This window comes from Anopheles bellator, chromosome 1 (assembly GCF_943735745.2).
Source record: "Anopheles bellator chromosome 1, idAnoBellAS_SP24_06.2, whole genome shotgun sequence".
In the NCBI taxonomy this organism is placed as follows: domain Eukaryota; kingdom Metazoa; phylum Arthropoda; class Insecta; order Diptera; family Culicidae; genus Anopheles; species Anopheles bellator.
In genome coordinates this window covers 55,032,576-55,057,043 of record NC_071285.1, presented here as the reverse complement: position 1 = coordinate 55,057,043, position 24,468 = coordinate 55,032,576, and the positions used below count along the sequence as shown (strand labels likewise).

General features: G+C 50.6%; 1 protein-coding gene across 1 annotated transcript; it reads left to right on the top strand.

Annotated features, from left to right (window-relative positions):
- The first annotated feature begins 4,520 nt into the window (after nt 1–4,520).
- On the top strand, nt 4,521–13,950 carry LOC131215897 (uncharacterized). Its single transcript, XM_058210293.1, has 12 exons — nt 4,521–5,367; nt 6,540–6,784; nt 7,010–8,882; nt 8,967–9,847; nt 9,965–10,162; nt 10,278–11,073; nt 11,574–11,775; nt 11,858–12,092; nt 12,163–12,255; nt 12,676–12,843; nt 13,082–13,310; nt 13,394–13,950. Exons 1-12 carry the CDS (start codon nt 4,521–4,523, stop codon nt 13,948–13,950), a joined length of 6,324 nt encoding a protein of 2,107 aa, XP_058066276.1.
- The last annotated feature ends 10,518 nt before the right edge of the window (nt 13,951–24,468 follow it).

Sequence of the window (24,468 nt, the reverse complement as noted above, 5' to 3'; positions counted from 1 at the left end):
TCCGGTACGGTTACTTGACGTCGGCTCGTTGCAGCAGCAGAGAAAAAGCAAGAATTTTCGGCGACCCATTCGCTAGCCGTGGCAAACGACGTCCGGAAACAGGGCTAGCCGTATTCCACTTCGCGAGGAGAGCAAAAACCGTGGTGTAATCGTACCGAAGCCGAGTTGCGGTCGCATTAGCAGCGGCCAAGTGTGTAGCTGAGAAACGTCGTCGTCGGGCTTTTCAGTGGAGCGGTGAGGAGAAGAGCAAAGGTGAATAGCAAAGTAGCAAAAGAAGCGAGGAAAAACGACAAAGAGGGCAAAAGTGGCACCCGTTTCGTTGCCGTGCTGAAGCCGTGCTTTTTGCCGTGTTCCCCTTCCATTAAGTTCCATCAGTACGTACGTATGCGTAACCAACAGTGTGTGAGCAGAGCAAAAAAGATCTGTCAGGAAAAGAACACGAAGATTGGATTACTTTCTGAGCCGCCCGCAGTAGGCTTTTGGGGGCACTTTTACTAGCATTCTGGTAGTCTACTATTCTTGCAGGAAGTTGGGCACAAAGTCCCGTCCACTTTCGGTCATTCGTCTGTGGCATCATTCTTTTTGCCGAGAGAAACAGCGCAACCGAGAACGGCACACGATATGTCAAATGACAAGAAGTCCGCTACCAACACATGCACGCGTGTGTAATCGCAGTAATTGCTTTGCCACACTTTGGGCTGTCAAATAGCGATAGTGGTGCTTCGTAACGTCCGAGAACGTCACCGTGGACAATCGAGACCATCGCACGGATTTCACGGTGCGATTTTGGGCCCGTAGTACCGTCAGCCTGGCGTAGAGGTACGTGGCCTCGAAGGAAAAGTAGGCAAAGGCACGCGCCGCCGTGCTGAACCGTTTCCGCCCTTTTGCCGACGACCCATCGTCGCCGTGCGGTGTCATGTTGAATCGGTGCGTATTGAGAGTGTGTTGGTGCGTTCGGACGGCGGAACTTCAGTGGGCAGTTTTTCACAGTTTCTCCATTTTCACTGCCGTCCGTCGATTTTCTATTCCCCCTTTCCGGCTTTGTTCCGGCAAATTCTTTTCGGTGATCATTCGGTAGCTCGTTGGGACCACCGCATTCACTGTTGATTCCGCGAATGTCCATTAATTGAGTTTTCTTATTCCGAAAATATCGGTTCAAGGATTTAGTGTGCCCCGTACCCTTCGCCATCGCATCGCCAACCACAGACTGCTTTGATGTTGATAGAGTGAGAGCAAACTGTGATATTTTACGGAACTCCGGAAACTCATAATTGCCATTTCCTTCTTTTCTTTCTCTCCCTAGCATTGGCAAACTCTGCGAACGTCAGTGTGTGACGCGAGAAACGCGACCAAGAAGAGGCGGAGCGGGCGATTTTTTCCCGTTTTAAGCAAGAATCCGTTTAAACCATAAAAAAGGCAGGCAGGAAAGGTCTTTCGAGAAAGGATGTGAAGCTGTAGTGTACGGTGAACGAGAAGAAAACGAAAAACACTGCACAGAAGAATATTCTTGGCTCCAGAGTGCTGCCGGGGGGAGGGTAGAGTGAAGAATTATGTGACGTTTCTGTGGTGTGTAAAACAAAATTACCCGCCGTGTCACACCGTACCTCTTCAGTGTCCTTAGTGTGTGTATTGTGCAGAGTGACGGGAAGGGAAGTGGCGGCGGTGAAGCTCGCGGTGCTCGATCGGCACGACGGTGTGTTCGTATTTTGTGTGGTTCAAAAATTAAATCTGTTTTTCGTTGCCACATACGCCACGCGTGTTTGCAAGTGTTGGTGGGCTAGGTTTTCGTTTCGCGCGTACGGTGCGTGTTGTACGAGCGGTGAAGTGCAGGGTTAGCGGTCGTAAAGGTTGCACCATCTCCCGACGTGCACATCCCTTCCAGGTGGGGCGGTCTCCACCGTCCACCCCGCGCGACCGTGTTCAGAACGGAACACTGCCCGCCAACCGCTTGGACAAGCAACCCGGAAGAAACGGGCTTTTACCCTGACTGTGAGACAGGCTGCCATCAACACCATAGCTCATTGCGTCGTCGCATTATCTGCGGAGAGCATTGAACAGCCCGTCGCAGCAACAAACAGGAGAGATCAGACAAGGGACGCAAAACGTCACCATCTAGTGTGCGGCGAATGTGATATTTCGTCGTAGTGTAGCGAAAACGAGAACATTTTTACGCGTCCTCCTCCGTGTAGCACGGCGCTCATCGCCAACTGCCATCACTCTCGAATTCCTCCTTCGTGGTTGTCCCGTTGTTAGCAACGCTTCGACGGTGTGGCGAATGTCGGCGTCATCGTTTCTCATCGCAAAAAACCGAACTCAGCAACGACCAGCAACGTGTGGGGTCGACCTACGGACGAATGCTCTGGTTCCTTCGTCTCCGTGCCATGGAGCACCTTAAGACGGTAAGTGCGTTTTTGAAGCGAGTGCATTTTCTTCCTTCTCCGAGCAAGCGAAGGAAAACAAGGGGCCAAACGATCGAAGGTGGTGGTAGCGAATGGTCTAAGGAATCGAGGTGAATACGTTGGACCGCAACATGGGGCATATTGATCGGTCACATATGTTTTCTTTTGTAGACATGATGCTAAGTCTCAACGTGTTGCCCATCATTTACTGTCGGAACCACGGCCAATCACTTTTTTAATCGTGATAGCGAATTGGCAATTGCAAATCGAATGGATTGATTATAGTAAACCCCCTCCATATTTAGCGCACTACAGCATTTTTGTATTTTACAACCTTCGGATGCTGCAAATTATGAATCCGGCAGTATGGCCAACAATGACTCACTCCATTCCATATTGTGATTCCAACGGCAATAAGAACAGACCAATAGGTCGATGTGCATAGTATGTTTTTCAGGGAACACACGACGAATTGTCGAAACAATTTTATGCAATCCCCAACATATCCTCGAACTAAACTTAAAAGATCCGTTCTCTGGCGGCATAAAGTTTCCAAGTTTTCTCTAGGATAACGGCCATTGAGTGGTTTTTTCCTTGGTTTCCTTCATCGTCTCTTCACACCGGCCAAGTGTGTTGGAACTGCTAAAGTGTGGGATTGACGGATGAATAGGATGACGCGCGACTATTGATGACGAAATCAGAAACTGCAACATCTGGTCATTGCAAACGTCGCTGTTTCGCCGAGTTCATGCCGGTTCTCTTAGATTTGGATGGAGAAGATCGTGTAATGCGTGCGGGAGAAAACTTCGAGGATGATTTTTGTTTGGCATTTTTGTGCTATGCCAAAGAGTGGTAGGCAAATACTAGAAGCGGACCTGAAAAGGTTGAGTAGACCTTCCTAGAACCAAACCCACAGCATAGTTACGCTCCATTGACGAAAGTCTAATGCTAATATGTTTGACGATAGTGTAAAAAGATCCCTCCAGCTAAGGAATGCAAACCGCTGGACTAACCGCATGTATCAGCATGTAACATTGAACCATGCAGATGTAGTACAGCATGGCCACGAGTGCAATGCATGTGTAGTTCTGGGTGGGATATTTCATGGCTTAAAGACACAGTCGAAAATGATAAGGTTAGCGGCAAGTTCATTAGCATTGCTATTGTTTTACGGATAAACCACGATGTGACGATAACACACAACCAAAGTTTAATTGTACAGAGAAAAGATTAAGGTACATTCTGTGCACATTAACTTTGGATGGATGGCCATGGTGGTCCCACTATTCCTCTGTTCAGTGCAAGCAACTCTCGGTGACCCCAATACGGGTTACCATATTTAGCCAAGGTGTGTGGAATTTTTATATTCATTCCATTGGTTTCCCTTTTCCTCTCAGAGAAGGGTCAATCTGCGATTTGGTTTTGCGATTTTGGATCATTTCAGCGTTTTTCGGTCTTGTGAACATAAATTTTAAAAATTTATTACTCTCAATCAATGCTGTTGTTGCAAAAAAAAACATATGCGATGCTTTAATTGTTCCATGTGTGTAATGTACTTTTATATTTTCTCTCTCTTTCTCTCTCTCTCTCTCTCTGTGTTTCCCTGTAATGGTTCTTATGCTCTCTTTCGTTCTCTTTCACTCGTCGACTGATGTGCGTACGATGACTGGGTGCAGATGCACCTAACGGTTGCTGTTGCAAGCCTTCCCAATGCCTCCTGCGGTTGATAACACGTTGTCAGGAAGGACACGGAAAAACAGCGTTACAAAATTCCGTTCCAGTAGAAGAGCACACCCATACTGTGTTGTGGACGTTGTGAGAGCCCAAGTATATCCTTAGTAGGCATCGGTGGTTGTAAAATGCGCACAAAACTGCATTTCGAGAGACAGTGTTGTAGACAGTAGTGTGTGGCGAGTGTCCGGAACAGTATCAGAGCTCCGTGTGTGCCCGGCTGGTGGGGGCGCAAACCCGGGTCAAGGCGGCACATCCTGTCGGGGGTATTGGGAAAATGACTGATCGGAACTCGTGGGCAAACGTCACCAAGCGTCACCGTCGCCGTGATCGTCGTTCCCACAAAGTGCACGAAGGTGAACCGACGTTCCATCATCCAAGGGACGGATGATGAACTGTGCCGGGAACTCGAGTGCAGGAAGCCACTACCAATTTATTGATCTCACCGATGCCGGAGAGCGCGATGCTGCCACATTGAGGGGCCTCCTGTTTCCATTTTCACCTTCCGTCGGGGCAGCAGGAACGGATGCGGCCGCCGGTGTCGATGACAGTGTCGCGGTCGTTGATAGCGATGGCAGAAAAGGTGCGAATAGTGTTGCCATGGAGTGTGTTTCCGGAGTGATGCCACTGTCAAGCGATCGTCAAAAACGGCGGGACCATCGAGGCAAGATGGTGCCGGTAGTAGTTGGAGAGGACATCATCGTCAATCCGCCGATCCCGCTAATCGCAGCCCGCCATCCCTCCGTAGCACTGAATCCCAATGCGCAGGTGTTTGATCCAATGATGATGATGATGATCGTGCCAAACGTTGAACCGACCAATGGCGGCGGCGGCGGCAGCAGCGGTGTCCATCGTGAATCGAACGCGCCGTTGGCGGATCAGCCAGAAGGCTCGTTCAATCGAGGAGGACGGTTGATGATTGTTCCCGTTGGCGGTGGCCCCAAGCCGGGTGCGGCATTGGTTTCTTCCAGCAGTCCCCCGGCCGGACTGGTCCCGGTGATGCTGCCATCCATCGATCGGCCACCGCTGATGTTGGACCAGCCTTACCCGCCAGCGGAACCATCGGTGCCGGTGCCCCTAGTGGTACCGTCTGGCGTTGGTGGATTCGTCACCGTAGCAAAGCCGCCGGCCATAGGCAGCATGCATCTTGAGCATCATGCACCACCACCCTCCTACTTCCAGCCAGCCTTAGCCAACACCACCACCTCCACAGCACCAGCAACGCTGCCGGCCCTCGGTAAGCGTTGTTGTGTTGAATGCCAAATGAAGCAAACAAAATTTACTCGATCTTCCGTTTATGAGTTTTTTGTGACCATCTTTCGTTCCGTTTCCAATGCTCTGCAATGTTTCCGTTTCCTTGCACTTGCACTCTGTCCCCACAACGAGTTTGATTCTCAAAAATGGTGTTGTAAGCGAGCGTGAGATGCAATTTGGCGCAAAGCCCTACCATGCTTGATTCAAGTAAAACAATTTTCCAGATTCTCCAAAGTCTAGCGAAAGTGCACGCGTTTAAACGATGAATTTTTGTCTTTTTTCCACTAAGCTTTGCACATTACCCATCCGTCCGTTTTCCTCCCTGCAACCCACACTTGGCTATAAATTTTAAAAGTTTCCCTTCACTTAACACCATCCTTTTTCCGTCCAGCTTTGTACGTTTTGAGGTCTCTGGTCTGTTTTCTTGTGAAATAATTCTTGCTTTACAGTTCGTTCGTTATACTTATCCGTATTCCGCTTTTGCTGTTGTTAAGCCTTCGTGTTCCTGTTTGAAATTTGATTCAGTAACTCGTATGTGTAAGGTAACAACTGCGCTGCTACTTTTGCCTCATTTTGTTGCTAATATTTCGTTTGTTGGAATTGTTTACGTTTATTTATGCCTCTTAAATAATGCTTTTTGAATTTGTAGAAACGGGAACTTTAACTAGGTAATAGTTTAAATTGAAATGTCTAAGCTCTTTGTTTGTGAAGTATTAAAAACTAATCTTATAAAAGGTAGTGAAAATAAACTCAAATCTTAACATTGGTGCCTCACATAGTAGTAATTTCATCGTTCGTTAGGCAAAGCAGTCTTCGTATGTGGGAAAGGACCCATCGATGGTCGCAAACATCGACTTTCCATCTGCCACTATTAGATAATTTGGCACCGAAGAGGTTGGCTTTAACTTCACCTCAGTGTAGGGTATGGTTAGGCCAAAATGGTGGCAATAAAAACGAAGTAAAGACAAGATCCACACCCAAACAGCGGCTCTAATACCTCTATTTTTATTTGACATAATTTTTAACCATTATCGTTAGCGGCACTTTCCTGTACTACCTTCGATTGCTTGCGCGTATAATGTTTAAAGTATGAATTTTGTATCACAATACCGAACTGATGCCATGTTTCCCATTTCCCTTCCACGTGCTCTGTAGTGAACGAAGTTGCCAGCAATAGTGCGTTCGTCGTTGACCCGGCACGGTTGCTGGAACGCGGAGAACCGTGGATCGGTTGCCCGGTGCCTACGAAGCCGAGCGGAGGAGAAGAAGTCGCTTCACCGACTGCCAACGTCGTGACAGCAGCAGCGACTATGCCTCCGCACACCAACAATCCGCACCTCCTTCAGCAGCAGCAGCAGCAGCAGCAGCAGCAGCAGCAGCAGCAGCAGCAACAACAGCAGCAGCAGCAGCAGCAACAACAGCAGCAGCAGCAGCAACAACAACAACAACAACAACAACAGCAGCAGCAGCAGCAGCAGCAACAACAGCAGCAGCAGCAGCAGCAGCAGCAGCAGCAGCAACAACAACAACAACAACAGCAGCAGCAGCAGCAGCAGCAACAACAACAGCAACAACAACAGCAGCCACAGCCACAACCACAGCAAGGGCAAGGGACTGGAGCACAGCAACCGCAACAACAAACGCACAATGTAGTTGTCCCTAATGGTCGAGGTGGTGGTGGTGGAACCGACGGAAGACCCCCTGTCGGCGCAAACGATGGAGGTGGGCGAAATTCCGACCGCGATAACGCTAATCAGCTACAGCTGAGCGTATCCGCTTCGAACCATCAGCAGCAAGTGATGCCACACGTTTATACGGCCTCGATTCCGACCTCGGCTTACATGCAGCCTGGACCGCACGGGATGTACCCGGTGCAGATGCTGCCGCAAACCGTGCCAAACAATGTGTACGTGAGCAATCTGACGGCGAATGTGAACGTACACGGGTACATGAGCCACGCGATTTCCCCGTACCATCTCACGACGGGCACGCCGGCCTATCTCCCGGCGGATGTGGCCGCTGGTGGACAGGATATTCAGCTGATGCAACAGGCGCCCGTGTCGATGCCGCCGACCCGCGGAACCACGCGTCGTGGTGGCCGAAACAATCGCGGGGGCAACAATTCGCGCTCTCGTGGTGGTTACGTGCCGCACTATATCCACCAACAGCACCAACACCACCAGCATCAGCCGCAGGGAGGTATGCTGCTCGCACCGCATCATCAGGGTGGCCAGGGTGGCCCGGGGGGTCTCCAACAGCAACAACACTCGGTCCAGCAACAGCAGTCGCAGCAGCAGCAGGGCCAACAGGCAGGAGGCCAGCAGCAACAAACACCTCCATCGTCTTCAAGCGGAGCGGGTCCCTCGCAGCAGCAGCAGCAGCAGCAAGGTCAACACCCACCACCTCAGCACACTCCCGAGCTTATGCATCTGGATGCCTCAATGATGGGAGGGGCCGGACAGTACGGAGGCTTCGGAACTTACTACATCCCGGTGATGTCTTCGCCGCACGCCGCTGCACAGCATGCGGCCGGAACGCCACTCTTCATGACCACCGCGGCAACGCCCATGCCGATGTACTACAACCCGTCGCTACATGGCTATCCACCGGGCGTGATGTACCATGTCGTTCAACCCGAATACTCGCTGTATGATGACAAGGGAGAGGAGCAGCAACAGGCGCACAGTGGGGCTGGCCAGGGAGGACACGACGACGGTGGTATGCATGGAGGTCCGGCTGGACCTCCGCCCATGTGGGCACCACCACCGATGGCACTGGAGTACCACTCGGAGGGGGTCGATTATCTCTCATCAAACGAGGACGATGGAGGCAACGGAGCTGGTGGTGGTGGTATGATGCAGAGTGGACCACCTATGCCAGCGCAAGTGATGCAACCACCGCCCCCGATGGCGCACCATCACGTTCTAGATCCGAATGTGCCCGGATTCACGATGCAGATGGCGGCACCGACGCCGGTCCCAATGCAGTCGCCGGATGAGTACATGAACCTTCAGGGACCACCACCTCAGTCGCAGACCGCTGCCTCTGGTGGTATCGTTGTGTCGGCTGAAGAGTACAATGCGCTCAACAACAACTCCATCATCCCGGCCATCGCGGGCAACACTTCGAATGCCGTGACCATGCACTCCCCAAGCATGGTCAGTAGCTCCACCTTGCCGCCGCATACTGTCGTTCCGGGAGAGATGGTGATGGGTGGAGCAGGTTACATAATGGGCCCACCTCATCAGCAGCAGGAGCTTGTTGTTGGTGGTGGTGGTCAGCAGCAATCGCTCGAGACGGATGTTCTAGTTGATCAGCAGCAGCAGATCGAACAGCACCAGCTCGATGCTGGTCCGTTGAATAACAATTTCATCGTGGATCATCAGTACATTCACTCGCATCCACCGCCCCATCTGGCACCGGCCGTGGTCCCACACCATGTCCCTCAGCCTTTGCATCCACAGCACCATCGAACACCGCACGGAGTTGCCTTGAACTGTAAGTAAACGGGCGGCGCTTGGGCTACCGTTTGTACCGACAATCGCCTGATTCTCTTTTCCTTTGCTGCTCGTTTTTTTGTAGTAACGGAACCACCACCACCAGCCCTCAGTCAGCAACCGTTCGCCGCTCATCACGCAGCCGAAGTACATCCGGAATTGTTGCAGTCGAAAGCGGCGTGTGCTACTAGTGGCCCGATGACTCTAATGGAAGGAGATAGAAGCGACACCAACAACAACCACTCCCCGAAGCTTGTCGATGCGGTAGTAATGACCAATTCCTCCCCGTCGTCGATTGTAAACATCAGCAGTAATAATACGACGGCAGCCCCTCCGCACCATCAACCATCACATCATCCGCAGCAACTGCATCAAAAACCGTCAACCGAACCAACCAGCAGCGTGATCGACAAACAGCAACACGTAGGCAACGTCATTAGGCAGCAGCAGCCACCACATTCGAATGTGCCAAACCACAGGACGCCTCCGCCGCACCAAGGGTTTCATCAGGGCCCGCCGCCTCCAACGCAGCAGAAGCAACACATCAGCGGGTACGCGGATGTGACGAAAGGAACTCAGGAGCGTATGGAAAAGCTCTCGTTGAAAGATGATCGCCGTCCTCCGCCTGCGTCTGGCGCTGTTGTGCAGCGCCAAAGTGGTCCACAAGGTCTCTCCACACCGAACGCCTGGGGTACCCCCGGAATTACCGGTGTCGGTACTGGGGCCGGCCCGAAGAAGAACACAGCATCCGTGTCAGTGTCGGCCATACCGAATAAGGAGTTCCCGGTACACCCAGTATTTCCGGTGGCAGGTGCACCACCGTCCGCTTCTATCGCCACGATGGGGACGACGGTGGTTGCGAAGCAGCCACAACCGATGGGTCAGCAGTCTTCCTCTACCGCAAGCGTGGGTCACCAGAAATCGTACGGAAGTAATGATGCCCATGGCCAACGGCATTCGAATGCTGTTAGTGGGGTTCATGTTACCGGAGGAGTAGCCCCAAATGTAGGACACCCCGGAGGTACGGTGATGGGCGGAGTGACTACAACTGCGGTCCCTGCCCCACTTATGGAATCCAAAAAGGTCGAAGCCATTCCACAGCGTACGGTGTCGACGACTGCCGCCCTTGCAGGTAACAGTGGTGTAACCGCCGCTGTGGACAGCAGCAGTAGTAGCGTTGGCAAAGCTCACCACCCACAACAGCCACATGTTCAGCCAGTGCTTCCGCCGGCCTCGCAACATCAGCATCACCATCAGCAGCAACAGCAGCAGCAACACACGGTAACTAAGTCAGCGGACAAACCAGCGGTTACCATTAACCACCCACTAAACATACCGCCCCCCCGATCATCATCCACTAAACATTCCACCACCAATCATTGTGCCCCCGCCACAGATACCTCCCGGTGGAGCGCCACCTCAGCAGAACAAAACCTGGGCCAGTCTGTTCAATTCCTCTTCCTCATCCTCGACATCATCTTCGTCATCGGCCACACCGTCGTCGTCCATGGTTCCGTCGTCGACGGCGACCTTAAACATGCATCCTGCGACGTCCGCACCGGCTACCACCACCGGAGCACTAGCCGTATCTTCGCCACCGTCCTCAGCAGTTGCGGCCACCCATCACCAGCATTCTACGCCAGCCGGTGCTGGCACGGTGACGCCCGCCCACTACCATCATCAGCCTAGTGGTGCCAGTGCTCCCTCGTCGGTTGGAGCACAACCGCCGTCGCAGCCGGCGCAGGTCAATTTTGCACCTCCAGTCACACGAGCGCCTCAACCAGCCATTGTTGCACCACCGAGCGTAGCCCCAGTGGTTGCGACAAACGGTACAGAATCTAACACCACAAACAGCAGCAGCAACAATACCAACGCTACCACCGCAGTAGGTACCAAAACTCCGTCCAACGATGGCACCACCGGGAGCGCGAAGAGACCGGTTGCGAAGGTTCAGCCGTACGAAAGAAACCACATGACACCCGGAGCCATGTCGTATTCTTCCGCCGCTGCCTCCACGCCCGGTGTAGCAACAAGTGCCTCGTCGAACGTTACAGGAAAGGGTGGTAATGCTAATAAGACCCCAGGAGGATCAGGAGGAGCTAGTTCAGGAGGAGGTGGCACAAAAGGAGGCTCGAGTGCGACCGGTGCGTCTGCAGCCGATCAGAAGGATGAATTTTCTCTCAAATTTGGAGGTAAGATCTAAGACCCGCTCGGTGGATCAATCGGCAAGGGCGCAACGCGTCACTTGTGTTGCGCTTCACTGCCCCCGCCTAGTCACACTGGGTTCGAGCCTCTCTCTCCCTCTCTCAAAAAAACATACACAAAACAATATGCTTGTTTTTCTCTGTAATTTATATTTATCCATTTGAAGTCAGCAAACTACTCTTTACTTCCGTAGAGTAATATGCGTTACACAAATGGAAGAGAGTCCCCAATCTATGGTCGCATTTTCTGGGTGGCCACGCTGGTTAATCGTTCTGATTGGCCTGTGGTTTCACCTGTTCATGCGGCTACCACCCCGTTTCTCAGAGAGTTTGCCATTGCCCGCGACCCGTGGCATTAGCATTAGTGATTGAAACACACATGCCTTTATTTTGTTTTCCGATTTGATTTAGTTGGTAGCGTCGCTCGATGAACGACGAATGTATGAGTGTTGGTTTCTCCTTTACTCTCGTCTCTCTTTTGCAAACAGAGTTCCTCAGCAGTTACCACTTCGAAAACAGTAGCATCAGCATCGTGCCCCGGGGGCTGATAAATCGATCCAACTACTGCTACATCAACACAATCCTGCAGGCGCTGGTGGCCTGCCCACCGTTCTACCATCTGATGCGCACAATCCGCTCGCTGCCCGCGGCCAAGAACGCCAAGCATCCGAAACCTTTCATCGATGCCATGTAAGTTTCAACGCGCCCTCGCCGGAGAAGGAAGCTTTGTGGAAAGAAAATGAGTTGAAAATGCACTTTACTTCCTCTAAAGGTGCTCGCTGGTGGGTGAATTCTCGCAGCTACCGATGCGCTCGAAGATGTCGCGCGAAAAGGGCAAAAAAGATGACACGCCGGACATAGCGGTCGACACACCGTTCGAGCCGGTGGTAATCCACAAGATCCTGAACGGTGTGCGGTCGGACATTTTCCAGATCGAGGGCCGCCAGGAGGATGCGGAAGAGTTTCTCGGCTGTGTGCTGAACCGCCTGAACGATGAAATGATCGAGGTGAGTGTCGACGATTGGCGCTCTCGATATGCTTTTTTTTAATGGACGAACCATTAATTGTCATCTGTAGTTCATGAAGCTGAACAAACCTGACCAGGGTGGCGTGAATGGAGAAGAGCCGACGAATGGCGAGGTGCACGCTGAAGAAGACGATGATTGGATGGTAAGTAACAGAGGGTCTCTTGTGTATGAGCAGCCTCATGAGAGATCATCCGGTAGCCGTGTGGGTAACTGCACGTTTTACCTATGTTATCCTGTTCAACATGAGAGATGATCGTGAGTTCGAATCTTCGTTCCTTAGTTTGTGCGCAATCCGTCCGACGTTTTGTGCCAATGGTGTCAAACGAGGACACACCCCGCCATCGTTAAGCCGACAGAGACAGAGTTTTTCAATACCAGAATCTGTAGCTTTATGGTGGGGAAATCAGAAACCCCCTCTCGCTTGTGTGTAGAGTGGCCCAAACACTTCTCGCGTGTGGTTACTCAAGATGAGCGATGGACAAAAACTTTTTATTCTATTTTGGCTACGTAGAAAATATGTGTACAATATTTATGTATTTTTTTTTCTTATCCCCAATCGAAGGTGATCTGTGGCAATCGTAACAAGGGAACGATAACGCGCACGACGGATTTTGGGCGCTCTCCTATTAGCGATATATTTGGCGGAAAGCTTCGTTCGCGTGTGCAGCGCGACGGCGTGCCACCGACCTACAACATTCAGCCGTTCTTCACGCTTCAGCTGGACATCGAGGTAAAGGCTTGCTTGGTGCTATTGGTCACTAGATGGCGCTAGTGTAACCGTGGTGCTAAAAATAGAAAACATGCACATGCTTAAAAGGGATATTGGCTTGATCGGATCGCTTAACCAGTCAAATTTTAGCATCTCGAAAGTTCATTTCAGTTATTTTTGTTTTTCCACTGCACCAATTCCCCTAAGAGATCGTTTTCGTAGTCAACAGCTCACATGTTTGTTTTGCCTAAATTTTCAGAAAGCCGCCTCCGTGAAGGAAGCGCTGGAGCAGCTGGTAGGCAGAGACGAACTGGAAGGTGTGACATGCTCCAAAACGAAGCAAGAAGTGGCCGCCTGGCAGCAGGTTACGCTGGAGGAGCTTCCGGTTGTGCTGATCCTGCACCTGAAGTGCTTCGATTACAAGATGGACGGGTGCACCAAAATATTGAAGACGCTGGACTTCCCGATCGAGTTGAAAATCGATTCAAGTACGCACCCGCTATTCGCCACATTGCTACTGCTGTGTTCTGTGTTTGCTAATTGTGTTCCTACTGTTCCCTTTACCACACAGAATTATTGTCCTCGAAGGGGAAGAGTTACTCCGCCAAGCAGAAGCAGTATAAGCTGTTTGCCGTGGTGTACCACGACGGAAAGGAAGCATCGAAGGGGCACTACATCACCGATGTGTTCCACGGTGGGTACGGCAGCTGGATCCGCTACGACGACAGTTCCGTCAAACCGGTCACCGAGTACAACGTGCTCCGACCGCGCGCTCCTCGTGTACCATATCTGCTGTACTACCGCCGGATGGACACACATTATCATGGTTCGAGCAGCGAAAGTGGAAGCACTCATCATCACCGCGGTAGCGGCAGTGTTGGTGGCGATGGTGGCGGTGGCCGTGGCGGAGGTGGTGGTGGTGGTGGCGATGGTGGTGGTGGAAGCGGCAGTAGTGTCCGCAGTGGTTCGTATCACTCAAACAGCGGCGCTGAGAGGTACAACAATGCACACCATCATCACAACAACGATCATGGCAGAGGTGGCTACGGCGGTGGACCCTATTACGGCAACAGTGGCAACAGTGGATACGGACATACCAACAGTGGCCAGTATGGCAATGCGAAGTGAACGCTCCGTTCCGTTGGCTGTCTTATTGTACAATAAGTGTGTTCTGTGTTTGTGTGCGGGTGTGGAGAAATCAGTTCGTGCGTGCTGCCAAAAATAGCTCCATTGCCGTTCTGAAGGAATCGAGGAAAACCAAAAACAATGAACAATGATGAACTCACCAGGAGAGACGCGCATGAAACGGCGGTGCTATTGTTAGAAGAGCGACCGACTTCGATGTTCGAAGAGAGTTGTCTTTCAAGTCATCGACCAGTGTTCCTTACCGTGTTCCGGAAATGAACGGAGATGGAATTTGTGGAGCAGCCAAAAACGATCTTTCAACCGGGGTGAGTGCGTAGATCAACGATCTGGGACAACCATGGCACGAAATTCGCGAACCAAACGTAAACTCTGTTGTCCGTCGCGTCGCAGGGAATCGAGATCAATCTGAAGGAAAAACACCCGGGAGAAAGAGAGAGGCGGTTAAGGAATCCAATCATGGGCTTTGTTTTTCGTATCTATAGTTCTTATTAAACATTAGAGGAGGAGTACTGTTGCGGAACGCTAAGGAGAGCTAACTTGTAATTTTCCGATCGATCGGTATATAAAGCTCTCAATTATCAAACAGCTCTAGCGCTTAATCGAAGATATCCCCCGAAGCAATGGCCGGCGATCGTATCATTTTGCGTAAGCAAGACATTAGCATAGTGGCAACTGTGTGTTTAGGCAATCGTTGGAACAGCACCGGCTTCGATGGTTGTGTAGAGCGTGCAGGTACATTTAATCAACTCACTAGTTACATTAGCAGCATTAGGGAAAAACATTATTACTATCCTCGGCAGATTGGTTACCTTTCATCGCAATTAGAAAGCTGCTCGATCTCGGGAGGAAGTGGCCCGATTTGGCATGATTTGTTTCCGATTGTATATGGCATAGTGTACGGGGTAGATCGTGGCAGTGAGGAGCCACTCGAGCTGCTTCCTCCCGAGAATATTGAACAAAGAAAAGAATGCACATTATGGCACTGAAGCGCGTGTATGCAAAGCATCTCTCTTTCGTCGCGATAAAAAAAACAGAGAGAATAAACTCCCCGAACTAAACGCTTCTCCCATTTTTTAAAAATAGTTTTCCCCTTTCCATGCTCATCATCGTCCTTACGTTGTTCGGCATAGTATCTGTGTGCACCTTACGTAGGTTAATTGTTAATAATTCTTGCTTTCGGCGTATTGTTTACACTACACTCTACTGCTTGTTAGGCGTTAGTGATCCTAATGTTACGTTCAAAGGCAGATTACAGTCTCCCATTGAACGATCATTGAGAATCTTTTGTTTTCGTTCTGTCAAGCAACCGTGGGTCGAAAAAAATGAAAATCGATGGTCGCAGAAAATCGATGTAAATAAAGGAAGAAAGAAGAAAGGGGAAACGTACACACATAGTTTACAAAGGTATTTAGTTACATATTAGTTAAGTTTATTTCTTTTCAAAGGGCACAAACATGCCTACGATTAAGCGATCATGCGATCATGCGATCGTTTAACTGGTCTCCTTCTGTAGTGTGCTGGTTGACGACTACAGAAATGCATTGTAAATAAGGGGTTGTCAATAAGGCCAACCCACCCGGTGTAAAAATATCGATAGAGATCTGTAGGTCAAACTGTGGTTTACGATCGCAACTTGTAGTTTGGGGCGATTTCAAAAGCTCCAACATGATGCCTCCGGTTAGACGATCGTTTTGAATTTATGATTTCTCTCTCTAAGTAAGGACCCCTTTAGAACAACCATCGGTGGAGGATAATGAGTGGAACAGTCCGCCGCAGAACACACCGAAAGGAAATAAAATGTAAATAAGCTTAACACAGAGGTCGAGGGTAGCCTTGAAGAATATCAGCTCAGATGCTTGGCAATGACGAACTAGAATATCATAAAATCATCGTAACAGTCGTGTGTGCTTGTGTAAAGGAGGATCGCGAATGCTGTATGTAACGCTAGTTTAGGCAAAAGACACACTATCTCTTGCGTTTAGCCGTCAGTTTATGAAATTATTTTATTACTATGTTTGTCCGGCTCACGGCTGTACTCCTCGTTGCTGCCTGTGCCACACTTTTACCACATGCTGACTGCTAGACTTCATCCCAAGGCAGCGCGCGCTGCTCGATGTGGGGCCGAACAGAGTCGCCAGAGCGATCAGGGATTAGTTGGATACAGAGTACATGAATGAATGTGTAACCGTTAGTTCAACTAACTCTGTATATAGGGAATGCAAAGCGTGGTGTATGTGATGGATGTTGTTCTTTCACGATCGTAGACGATCGTGAAACGGCGTGTGCATAGGATTTTCCCGGATGGTCCATCTGCATGGGCCGCTGCAGGTAAAAACACAAAGGAAAGAAGGGCTGTGTGTGTAAAGTTAATTGTCGTTAGTTGTGAACATAGCAAAGGTCATTCTCGTCCGTACGGCTCTCAAAGAACAGCACTTTCGAAAGACCTCACAATGGTCCCACAGCCAACACTACACACACAATCCTTCGTGTGTGTCTGTGTGCGTATGTGTGACATAATTACCTATCCCTTTGGTGTGTATCCTTTCCCTGGTTTACTGTTCCTACCCTAGTCACACGCTACGTCAATCATTATTTAGCATAGGATTTTCATTACGCAGACTTTCCGCGGGCCGCGGGCGCAGTCTAATGTGCATCACTTTCAGCGGGAGATTTGCAAATTTTACCTCAACCCGAGTTGCGGTTGAGATATTAAGCCTGTGTAGAAAGCAATAAGCCACCCAACTACTACCGTGTACGTTGCTGTTCATTTTTCCGACGCTACGGCTACGGGGCGCCGCTTCTAGGCACTAAGAGAGAGAGAGAGAGAGATATAGTGGAGAAAGCATTGCTCAAGCGTGCATGATGCTGTAGGGACGCTACGCTCGTTCGATTTTTACGTTCTATATCGTTTTGTCCAAATTGAGTGTAGACAGTGTAGGCTTTTAAAATGTATTCTTGGATTGAACTGTGAGCGGAGACCAAATTTCTAATCACAAACCTAGACCGATAGTGAGAGAGAGATAAGGCCACCGATGTGTGTGAATACAAACAAACCCATTGCAGAGCCAGAAACGAAGGACACACACAAAAGAAAAGTAGATTAGCACAGGATGTAAATAGGGTAACGTTAGGATTACGAGAGTAGTGTAGGAAGCACGTGAGGAAAGATGCTGCACGTGCGCCAGAATGTGATGCAGGGTATTAATCCAGTATACTAGCCAAATATAACAAAACAAAAATAGTTATCGAGCGAAACAGCGAAACAACAAAAAGAAAAGATCCACGTTTGAGAGGTGCAACACGCACCCCCGATCCGTTATGGTCGGCGCGTTTGTTTTAATGATTTATTCGGACGCGTCTCGTGGGAGAAACCGGTTGAGAATGAAACACGGGAGGGCGCTGCAGGGGGCCTTCAAGGATATAGGAACGGCCCAGGGGGAAATCGGATGTAACGGCGGGACAGGTACAAGCAATGAGAGAGGCAGCACCAAAAACCCGCGTTATAGATAGTGCAGCAGCAAGCGAACGTCTCGTTGGTATGGGGCGCATAGAACCAAGCAGTTTGCAGTCGCGCGTGCACGCGATACGAACCAAACATAGGACAAACAGCAGCAACAGTAGTAGCGACAGGATTAGTAGGAGGCATTATTGCAAGAAGTTTCGTTTTAGATAAGTGCACTTATTAATCATAAAAGACCGCGCGCATCACGGCTGAGTTGGCCGAACGGAGAGAAATACAAAGAGAAAAACGTGGGGAAGTATGTAACAAAACTAAAGAGCGGGAAGGAAAATTACTCAGTAACATAACATTACACCTATGCTATGTAGCGCTAAACAAGGGAAAAGAAAATTAGGATACATCGTGACCGGTGTCGGCGGTCGAAAGAGGATCGAAACCTCCCGGATATGTGACCGCGCGCCGAGCGCGTTTCCGGAACCTGGCACTGTGGTTCGGCCTCTCGAGGCCTCTTGGTTGGTCAGATGCTGTGCAACAGCACAACCCGGTAGTTAGTGGGCTGCAACACTTTAGGCTTAGAGAGACACTACCGCGCAGAGTGGCTAAAGTAATCTTTTCGATTTTATCCTGTTTTCCTCTGTTTTTTGTTTGGGGTATTTGCTCCTCCGGTGTGTGTTCTTTTGTTTCGTGCTGGTTATTGTTTCGGATTCTTTTCATCAACTAAAGCTAGAAAAGTGGTAAGGCCAACATAACAGTCAGGGCACAGTCAGTAATAGCTGGTTCTGGCAGAGCGGGTGAGGCCACACGCATTGAGTAGGGTTTCAAATTACGAAGCGGACACTGATACGAATCAGGGTGGTGGCGGTTTGGAACCAAGTACCTGATTCTTGGATATCGGCCCGCAGTTGAAATGCGAGCACACGTTGCTTCACGGTGTGCGGCGGTTACGCGCGCGAATACTTGAGGTATCTTTTGCTCAACCGATTGAGCCATTGAAAGCCGGCCGCACCGTATACGCATTTTATGCCTCTCCAGTGCTTCGCGCAGCGGTGCCCGATCCTTTCGATTCTTGTTCCGGCACGGTGCCGATTTGTGTTTGTCTTAGTCAGTACTTCTTATATTTTATAAGTAACTCTTATTGCTACCTTTATTTATACACAAAAAACACACATAGTTCTAAGGAAAGTTTTGTTTTCGTTCCCCCCCTTTCGAGCACTTCAATTGTTTTGTGGGCTCCCAACAGCGATCGCGCGTGTAAAAAGTGCGTTTTTGTTTTTCTGTTTCGTTTGCGAAGGATAATGTTCTGGCCCGTCCGGAGAGTTCCGTAGAAAAAGAAACGGGAGGACATTAGGATAGTCGTCGTGGGCACGTTTTCGCTGACACAAACACGTGCAGTTTGTGCACTTTAATCATTGGAACGCGTTTAACGAACGGGGACAATTATTGGTGCCCGGGGCACGCGCGCAGTATGGGTGACGGCGGGAGTGTGTCTTTCTGTTTTGCGGGTGTGTGAAGTGTTTGAATTTGTTTTTCATTTTATGATCCATTTTAGAGTGAATGTGGCAACGACCGACACACCGTAGTGTAAAACGAAAAAGATATAAAAATATAAAAAAAAGAATTTAACTTTTCAATGGAATACAACCGATAGGGCGGGAACCGCAGCGGGAACCAATGGTGGGAGAGAATCCTCAACACACCCACTGCATGTTATGTTACTGACTGATAGCGACAAGAGTAAATATGCTTTTTGAAATATATAAGATGTGACATATGCAGCGATACTAATTTAAAAATGTATTAGGAAAAAGAAAACAACAAAAAAGAGCTGCTGCTGTGGAGGAAACAGCAACATAGCCCAGTAACCCAAGAACCGGCACCGGAAGGGATAGAAAGAGAGTTCATCAATACGCTAAAAAGAAGTAAAGAAGCAAACGTGTACATTAACAGCATACTAGGGAAAACTAAAACAATACAGCAAAACCACAATAATAGAAAAAGCAAAACTAAAAGCAAACGACAAATGGCGTCGACAGTGTGACCGCGAAATCGAACGCCTCGAAAACAACAAAAAAGATGGCAAAACACACAATATCAACCCAGAATTTACCATGTAGAGACCACACCTAATCAAGGCTTCAGGTTGTTGAAGAAAGCACCATTCTGCAACGGCGCACAGTAGGGAGAACGGCCACATCTGAAGGACGTGTGCCGCGGAACACGGCAAGCGGAAATAGGCAACCGTTTAGAAGCAGTTAGAGAGAAACCGAGAGAGAGAGAAAGAGAACAAACATAATAAGAAGCAACCTATAGGATATAAAATTCTGCCTACGGGCACACTGGGCGCACTGCTGTTGGCCACTACTTCCAGTAGCGCCGGAAGTACACAAAAACAAAACCTCTGTAACGCGCTGCTGAACCTAGGTATGTGTGCCGCCCTCAAACAGTAACAGCAGCAACAGTTCGCCGGCGTGAAATATGTGTCTGATGTCGCATTAAAGAAAAAGGAACGAATCAAGCGCAATCGATAAACCGCGGGCCTCGAGATCTAACACGTTCGACCGTTCTAAAAGAACTCCATTAAACACCTGCGCGCGGAAGAAGATGTAACAACGCCGCAAAAGCTCTAACAAAGCGCAAGGGCCCACGACACCCAACAGCACGGCGGCGGAGTAGTGTCCGCGGCGCGCAACCGAAACTGGTGGTAATTGTTCCGACGAGTTTTCGGAGAAAGAGAGGTGCGCAAGAATTAGACGCGCAATGTGATGGTGGCGGAACCGCAGATTGTGTAAGCGTCTCGCAGGGACAGACGGACACACACGCCCGGCCGCGCGCTGTGTATGGCCGCCGCAAGAAAAAAGGACTATTAATATAAAATAGTATGTTATAAAAAAAATCAGAACATCTCATATGCATTGTGTTTATATTTCTCTCCGCTGCTTGCAGACGACGGCCAGATGTCGAAGAAAGAAATTCCTTTGAAACCAGCCTGCGGGAGGGCCGCAGCAGATTTGTGTGAAGCTTTCCAAAGGGGCCATCGCCCTCCCCCCCAGGGGAATGGTGCTGTATCCAGGATCAACATTTAAATTGTGCAGCCTGTGGAAGGCGCTTCGCGAAAGAAGACGTCCATAAGGTCGAGCCACAAGAGCCACCCTCTCGTTAGCGATCCATTTCGGTTGGCGCTCGAACCGTGTGGGACAAATTTATTACGCTCCCCCGAACGAGAATTACCCCCGCCGTTGGCAGTATTTGAAAACTATCCTTTCGCGAACCGCGCGCAGATCGAACCCCCCTCGGCCGGGCGACGAGCGTCTCGTAAAAATGGAAGTTCAATGTGTGGGGCCCAGCTCAGTGCTTTGTATCTTCCCTCCCGGTGGTCTCTGGTTTCTCTGGTTCTGGCCGTTTACGCCAGCAGAACGACTGTCCTTGGCGTTCCCCCCCACCAGCAGCGGCGTGTGTATCTCCGGTTTTATGTGGCATCGTCCTTTCTATTTTTTTGCGGTCTCGCGCGCGGTAACATCTCTACTACTTTCTCTTACTCCTTCGGCCCCTTCTTTCGGGTGCCAGGTTGATGGTGACAGGATTTAGCACCACCCTCCGAGCATTTCCAGCAGCGCCATTTGGTGGAAGCGCACCCTAACCCCTTTTACGGCCGTGGCAGCAGCATCCTTGTGGTCCCGCGTCCCAGTATCTTTACGACCAATGCCGGGGCAACGACGGCACTCTCACCTGGGCAGACTACCCGGGGAGGGGACCCCTCAGTGCTCGCTGCACTAATAATCGTAAAGCTATAAAATTTAATCCAAATGGATGCGCGTGTTTTGTCGTCGTCGTCGTCGTCGCCAGAGAGACTGCTGTGAGCTGCGTGCCACCGCGAGTCCTCTGCTCCCGTCAATCCTTCCGGCCGATGGGTGATTTATTGGACGTCCCACCACCAACACCACCACGTCCATTAGATTGATTTGACCTCCTGATACCGTGTGCCGTGCGTGCTGCCTTGGACCGGAACGCGCCTCTTCCGACGCCCCAGCGATCCATATTTTCGTGTCGTTAATTATTTAAGCACCTCGGAGTGGCGGCCTTCAGTAGTGGCAACCGGGCAAAAGCAACAAGTTTCTAACTTCTTTCTCACTGTGGCCGTGCCCGGTTGCTGCGTTGACCCGTCGACCGATGAAGGGGCAGTAAAATTGACTCAAATTTTATTACCAACGTTAACACCTTTAACGTGTCAGGGTCGATGGGCCCGGAGTGTTTTCCTTGGCGACGGAATTTGGCCCCATAATGGAGTTTTATGTTATTTTAGATTCCATCTCTTCTCTCAGCGCACGGTGGTGCCGTTGCAAAATACGGTCCAATACACGGTCCGCGCTAGGCGGTATTCACCACCAAAATCATCACCCGACGGGTAAGTATCGACTTTGGTTACCGTTTTCTCTAATCGTTCATCAAATGACTGCTTTCTTTTGCAGAGTCTTTGCATGGCTAAACAGGCAAACACATCGTCAGACCACCGATCCGAGCGCGCCAGGTTCGGGGTGGTCCACTGGTATCCTTGGTTCCTGGAGGCCGTGCCCCTCCAAACGGTTTGTGCTTTTCGACGCCAAAACTTTTCATTTAATGCTTACCGATGTCACTCTTGGACGTCGGGCGGGTCGTGCTGCGGGGTGTTTCCAATTCGGCTGTGGCTTGTGCGCGGGACCGGACGTCTCCCAAAGAACCCAATCGTCGTCGTCATCGTCGTCGGCGGTGGCACGGTATTAGCAGATTTCAGCTCCGTCCTCCTCGCAAGCACCAGAAGCTATTAATAGGATTATGTTATGTGAACTTTAACTTTTCCGGACGGCGCATAGCGGCACACATACACGCGACCGACGGACGGGAACTGAAGTTTGTGTTTGGTTTGTACAGTTGGAAGAACCCAGCACGGGGGCGGGTCCTGGAGTTCGGGGCACGGGGCTTTCAAGGGACCTTCCTCCCATAAGCTCCACGTTCGCTAGCGCACCGGAATGGAGATCAGAGGAGAATATTGTCCCGTGAGAACGCAAGGAACACGTCGGTGTCGGTGTGCTTGTGTGTATGTTTGCGCTCGCACGCTTGACAAAGAAAACACAACGCTCCGGTAGCGGGTTTTTGGGGGCACAAAACGGTGGTGGGACTTTTTCCACAAACAGCCGGAACAGCAGCGACGGCGGTAAACACTAACCTAATTACTAACCACTCAGGGTTTGGTTTAAATGCGTTACCGTAAATGACTTTATTTTGGGCAAGTTTTTGCCCTCTTCTTCTTCTTCTGCGGTTTCTGTTGACTTCCGATCCCGTTAAGCGGTGTTGTAAATTGAGGAATTTGAATTTTAACCTCACGAAAACGGTATCTTTGTGTCTTCTCTGTCCGTCCGTCTTACCAACGAAATTAGTCTTGGTGACTGAACCTTCGGGAAATTGCTGACAACCATTGCCTTGATTGATAAAGAAAGGAGATGCGAGGCAACAAGCGTCAAGCTTTTGGTTCTACCATACCTCGTTTATTGGAAACAAGCCACGCTATACACTGAAGTAGGTCAGCCGATTGTGACGGAGTGCAGAGATCGAATCCGTCGAACAGAATCTCCATCAGGTCCCGGAGGTCCCGGTGTGAACCCCAATCGGTTCACAGCTTACCATTGGTAAGTTACGGTCAAACCACGGAAACCATAAAATGAATAATTCTCAATAATTATTGATATTTCAGACCTTCTGTAACTGCTGCAAACGCTGGGCGAAATCCTCTGCCTGCCCGCTCGCTGTCTCGGAAGCTTCCGGAAAACGCGGTGCAAGCTTTTCGCCCGCAGGACTTTTGACAGCCAGAAACTTCCACACCAACACACACCTGCCCGTGGGGAACTCACTTTCCGAGCAGTATCTGCTTTTCCTCGCAAATCTTTCGCGGCGAGCGTCGAGCGCGCTCGCCAATTCTCTCTCTCTCTCTCCGTCCTTTTTCGCGAAAGCGTTTTGCACACGTCCGCGCGCCTCAGCGAACCGAAGCGGAGCCGAGGCCGCGCTTCGAAGGATCCCGTAGAAGGATCCTTCGCGGCTCCGAGAGCCTGCGGCCGCGACGTGGGCCGTCAGTCGTATTCCGTTTTTCGCCCGTGAACGACACGACACGTCGCTGTGTGCCACCACCTCAGCTGGACCTCACCCTCACCACACACACACACACACACACACGGTTGTGGAGTGCGGTGTGTGCGCCAACCCGTGTGAAGAGCTCCCGCTCCCGCAGCCCCCGGTCTGGCCTCCCGCAGTGCGCAAAGTGCGAAGCGAATGGTAGCGCGCGCCGTGCTGCGGTTGTGACTCGTCCTTCTGATGCTGTGTCGCTGTCGTTGCCACCCGTAACGGGACGGAATTCAGTTCAGTGTTGGTCGCGTGTGTGTGTGCGTGTGCAGTAATAATTCTCTCCAGTGTCCAACGTGCACCCGCGGGGAGGGCTGTGGAGGCCACCAGCACCGTCCGCCCATCGCGCCCGGGAGGTGCCCTCGTTCGGGAGGCGGATGATGGTGTAAGGAAGTGAGTTTGCAGCCCGCACGAAACCCGACGACGGCCTGCCCAGAATCGGAGTCGAAAACCGGACAATCGGCCGTGGCGATGGTGTGGTGCCAGTTGAAACGGACCAACAACGGCTCTCTCTCTGCAGTATGATATTGATCTCTGTGCTGCCTGGTGGAGCCTGCTGCTCGTCGCCCCACGACGATGCGCAGCGTGTGCGTGTGCGAACTGGCCACCCTCGGTTCGGCTGTGTGAGTGTTTCGGTGGGGCTAGTGCTTAGACACACACATACAGAGAGACTGAGAGAGAGAGAGAGAGAGAGAGCACATACGAGGAGTTGGCCAATGATTATGCGAAGTAGAGAGTAAATGACTGATAAAAATATATGCCAGCAAAATTGACCCTTTCTGGGCCTGTGGGGCTCATTCTGTGGTCCCACCCCAACCGGGGGGATCCGCTGCAGGGATCCTCGCCTGCTTTTCATTCTTGGTCACCAAGAAGGGCGTTGTTGTTTGCCACCG